The sequence below is a fragment of the Salmo trutta genome, chromosome 14, assembly GCF_901001165.1.
Source record: "Salmo trutta chromosome 14, fSalTru1.1, whole genome shotgun sequence".
Taxonomy (NCBI): domain Eukaryota; kingdom Metazoa; phylum Chordata; class Actinopteri; order Salmoniformes; family Salmonidae; genus Salmo; species Salmo trutta.
Window position 1 is genome coordinate 3,914,489 of NC_042970.1, and position 4,591 is coordinate 3,919,079.

The 4,591-nt window shown below is 42.1% G+C and overlaps 1 protein-coding gene across 1 annotated transcript; it reads left to right on the top strand.

Moving 5' to 3' along the window:
• Window positions 1-1,413: 1,413 nt before the first annotated feature.
• Window positions 1,414-2,325, top strand: LOC115207271 (complement C1q-like protein 2). Its single transcript, XM_029774251.1, has 3 exons — window positions 1,414-1,681; window positions 1,776-1,901; window positions 2,011-2,325. Exons 1-3 carry the CDS (start codon window positions 1,495-1,497, stop codon window positions 2,301-2,303), a joined length of 606 nt encoding a protein of 201 aa, XP_029630111.1. The 5' UTR covers window positions 1,414-1,494; the 3' UTR covers window positions 2,304-2,325.
• Window positions 2,326-4,591: the final 2,266 nt, after the last annotated feature.

Consider the following 4,591-nt stretch of genomic DNA (forward strand, 5'->3'; position numbering starts at 1 on the left):
TGTTACGGTACAGAGTCAATGTGGAGGCTATATACAGGGGGTACCAGTACAGAGTCAATGTGTGGGGGCACCGGTTATTTGATTCTCGAGATCAGGGGCAGGCTGAATAGATCAGAACCGGGAGGGCTAGAAAACGGAGAATAGGAAAAACAGGAGCAGGGGAAATGAAACCCCTGGAAGGCTTGACAAGACAAACTGGCAACAGACAAACAGGGAACACAGGTATAAATACATTGGGGATAATGGGGTAAATGTGCGACACCTGGAGAGGGGTGGAGACAAGCACAAAGACAGGTGAAACAGATCAGGATGTGACAATTATGTCATGTTTCATGTGGACCCCAGGAAGAGTAGCTGCTGCTTTTGCAGTAGCTAATGGGGATCCTGATGAACACCAAATACCAAAATACCTTATAGGTTGGTCTCTTGACAAACTAGTCTACCTGCAGGTTAGTCATTTGACAGACTAGACTACCTGCAGGTTAGTCATTTGACAGACTAGTCTACCTGCAGGTTAGTCATTTGACAGACTAGACTACCTGCAGGTTAGTCTTTTGACAGACTAGTCTACCTGCAGGTTAATCTCTTGATAGACTAGTCAACCTGCAGGTTAGTCACTTGATAGACTAGTCGACCTGTAGGTTAGTCTCTTGACAGACTAGACTACCTGCAGGTTAGTCTCTCTCCTCTCTCTCTCTCTCTCTCTCTGCTGTCATCTCATCCAGCTCCTGGTTCTGCAAGTGTGATAGTACAGCCCAAACACACAGCACTGTGCAGTACAGCAACCCCCAATACGTGTTCTGTGCTCTGTTCTCTGCTCTCGGTTTTCTCTGCATTGTATAGTACAGCACCGAACAGACAACACTGAGCAACAGCACCGAACATGTTGTCTCAAAACACATAACACGGTACATAGCAAATAAACCCCCTCTCTCCGCTCTCTGTTGTCTCTCTTCTCAGTTCATTGACGGTGCCAAACCAAACCAGATCAAACCAGAGTCAGAGATATATTGGAAAGAAGAGAGGAACGGTGGAGAGAAAGGACTGTAATTACTAAAAATAAATAAAATAATGAGAAGAATGAAAGAGAGGGGTCTTCTGCTCTTTCTTATGGCTGTGATTCTGTTCTTCATCCTCTGTGTTTCATGGCAAGCTATAGGTGATCATTTCCTCTGTCTGACTTCTTCCTACAGTATTATGACCGTAAAGCCTGTTTCATTGTTTGTAGTGACTTGTTAACACTATAACAATTGTAGTTTTTTTCTGTGCTGTGTACCCCCAAGGCCAAAAAGTAAAGGTCTGCCTACGTCAACATGAAACGTAGGTCAATGACTTTGTTCGATAAGACTATCCGGTAAATAGAACGTCTAGTAATTATATAATTTGGTAACTATTTAAGTGCCCTTGCGCAGGTCCCTTTTTTTCACAAACCTAATTTCACACCTAAGTGGTAAGCAACTAATAAACTGAAGACGTTTGGAGTCCAGGTAAAGAATGAAGGGTGTTGTAGCTTTGCTGGTGTTGCTGTGTAGCGGCCTGACTGCGGCTATGGTTACAACCCCAGAAAACGAAGAAGAAAACTGCCAGTCTGTCATGTGTAACATGCAGAGGAAGATTGAAGTCATGGAGAACCGACTTGTAGTTGCTGAGCGCCAGGTGGAGACACTGAAGGCTAAAGCAGGTAGATACTTTCTTCACTATTTTAACATGGGCTTACTGAAATAATCAACTGCTGAGTCCTATAGTTGTAACACATGTCATTTTGTTTCTCACAGAAACAAATGTGGCATTCTCAGCTGGTTTTGGGGGTACTGGATACTATGGACCTTTCAATGTTGACAAAACCCTTGTCTACGAAAATGTGTTAACCAACCTTGGCAACGCTTACAACCCGGCAACAGGTTAAGTCATCGTGCTCATATTAAACTATTATATCTTCTTTGTCTTCTTCTTTTTCTTAATTTATGATCAACAATATCCCACATTAAATAGTGTGCTCTTTTCATCCAGGCATCTTCACAGCGCCAGTGGGGGGAGTCTATCACTTTACCGTCTATCACCATTCAGGATCAAATCGCCGCTCAGACTCCATGCTGTTCAAGAACAAAGAACAAATCGCATTTATTTCTGCTATGAACAAGGACGGCTCCTACAACGGATCTAATGGTATCATACTGCAGCTGGAGGAGGGAGATGTGGTATATGTCGTTTTGAAGGATAATTCATGGCTCTGGGACAAAGTGAATAATGGTGGTGCCAATGGATGGTGCCACTTCAATGGCATTTTGCTGTTTGCTCAATAAACCTCAGCGGAATATGTACATACTGTTGCGTAATATTTTACCCAAATAAATTCCATTCAATGAGTCCAGAGAAAACCCATCTCAAATGGTTTTCTACATAAATCATACTGTTTTTTACTTCTTATGTGCTTCTAACATACTGAAAGTTTATCATTGGCAGCTGCTAGTAACAGTTGAACAAAATTTTGACGTGTCACATTTCAACAACTTCAATGCTATTCCCTCAGTAATGTGTTTGTTTGTTCCTAAACATTGCGGTGTCTCTTTCCAACAGCCTCTCGCAGCTCATAAGGTAGAGTTGAGAGGGAGGATGGTAGAGTTGAGAGGGAGGATGGTAGAGTTGAGAGGGAGGATGGTATAGTTGAGAGGGAGGATGGTAGAGTTGAGAGGGAGGTTGGTAGAGTTGAGAGGGAGGAGGGTAGAGTTGAGAGGGAGGTTGGTAGAGTTGAGAGGGAGGATAGTAGAGTTGAGAGGGAGAATGGTAGAGTTGAGAGGGAGGATGGTAGAGTTGAGACGGAGGATAGTAGAGTCGATCCATGTTTTTCTTTTGGTGGGAAAAAAATGACCAAGAGCAAAAGAAGGTCAGACTAAATTCAATCTGGATCTCTGAAGTTAAAGCTTTACAGATTGTCCGATCTAAATTTAGTTCTGCGTTCAATCTGAAGCTTTACAGACAGTCCGAACTAAATTTAGTTCTGTGTTCAATCTGAAGCTTTACAGATAGTCTGATCTAAATGTAGGTCCGTAATCAATCGGGATCGCTGAAGCATTACATATTGCACAATAGAAACAGTGTACAACACAGCACCAACCAAACCCCTGGTTCCCTTATCTCTGTTCTCTCTCTACCAGGCCTAGGAAAGGCCCTTATGTTGTCTGCCTCCTCCCCCACAGTCCTCTCTCTACCAGGCCTAGGATAGGCCCTTGTTACCCATTTTAAGCCCAAAAGCAAATTCAGTCGTCGATTAATACCTATTATAGGTTAGTCTGAACATAGGAGAGAAAAAAAAACACTACCCACTACTCACCAATAAACTTTATTCTAGAGCTGGCTGAATGTATTTTTATGTTTGATGATGAATACTACCTCCAAACGAATGGAACATCGATGGGCTCCACATTCGCTCCGAGCTATGCTAACCTTTATGTGGGTCATTTTGAAAAACATTTTGTTAACAATGAAACCACATTTTTGGGGGGATTAAAATCCTGAAATGGTATCGATATATTGACGCCTTGGATAGGAACGGGAGAAGAGCTGTCAGACTTTATGGCACTTCTCAACGACATTGACCCCAATCTCAAATTCACTATTGAACGTGACACTCAACGTGTTCATTACCTCGATATGTGGATTGAGAAATCAAATGGAACCCTGTTTACAACTCTGTATCGAAAAGAAACGGACAGAAATACTCTATTACAGGGGGACAGCTTCCACCCTGAGCCATTAAAAAGAGGACTTCCTAGAAGCCAGTTTTTCAGACTGCGTCGTATATGCCACTCCACAGAGGATTATCTAGAAAAAGTAGATGCGCACTAGGTTTCTAAGAAGAGGCTATTCGCGACAATGTGTGGATGAAGCTCTTAATTTGGCATTGGGAAAAACATGAGATGAACTGCTACAAAAAAGACCCACTAAAACTAAAGAACAGTCCGTAATGTTCACAACCACATATACTTTGAACTCGCGAAAAGTGTGAGATGCGGTCAAGAAACACTGACATATTTTATCATCGGACTCAGCGTTGCCGGCTGGATTTAAGAACCCACCACTTATTGTATATAGGAGAGGTCACAATATATGCAACAAATTGGTCCATGACAGCTGCCAGCCACAAAAGAAAATCAGCCAGGCTCTTTTTACGCCCTCTACCAAATGGAAGCTATAAATGCAGAGGATGCGCACAGTGCAACAATATGATGAAGTGTGAATATTTCTGCCACCCACATACAGGAAAACGGTTCCAAATAAATTGCATTATTACGTGTTCCACCACCCATATTATCTACATGATTAAAATGTCAATTTTGCCTGTTAATTCTCTCAAACAGTGAATTAGTGAACATAAAAGTTCAATCAAGAAAAACTGACAGGGATTATCCATTTGTAGTACATTTTAATGACCAAAAGCAAGACATTTCTACTTTTTAGATTTTGTGGCGTAGAGAAAGTGTAAGGAACGACCCTGGAGAAGAGAAGCAGGTATGGGGAGTTGAACATTTAATGTGGAACAGACAACGAACAGGACAGGAACAGCGTCAGAACCAGGTAACAAAATGACAAA

Coding starts and splice junctions, on each gene's coding strand:
- LOC115207271 (XM_029774251.1), top strand. CDS start 1,495: ATGAAGGGTGTTGTAGCTTTGCTGGTGTTGCTGTGTAGCGGCCTGACT. Junction 1,682..1,775: donor GACACTGAAGGCTAAAGCAG/GTAGATACTTTC, acceptor TGTTTCTCACAG/AAACAAATGTGGCATTCTCA. Junction 1,902..2,010: donor CGCTTACAACCCGGCAACAG/GTTAAGTCATCG, acceptor CTTTTCATCCAG/GCATCTTCACAGCGCCAGTG.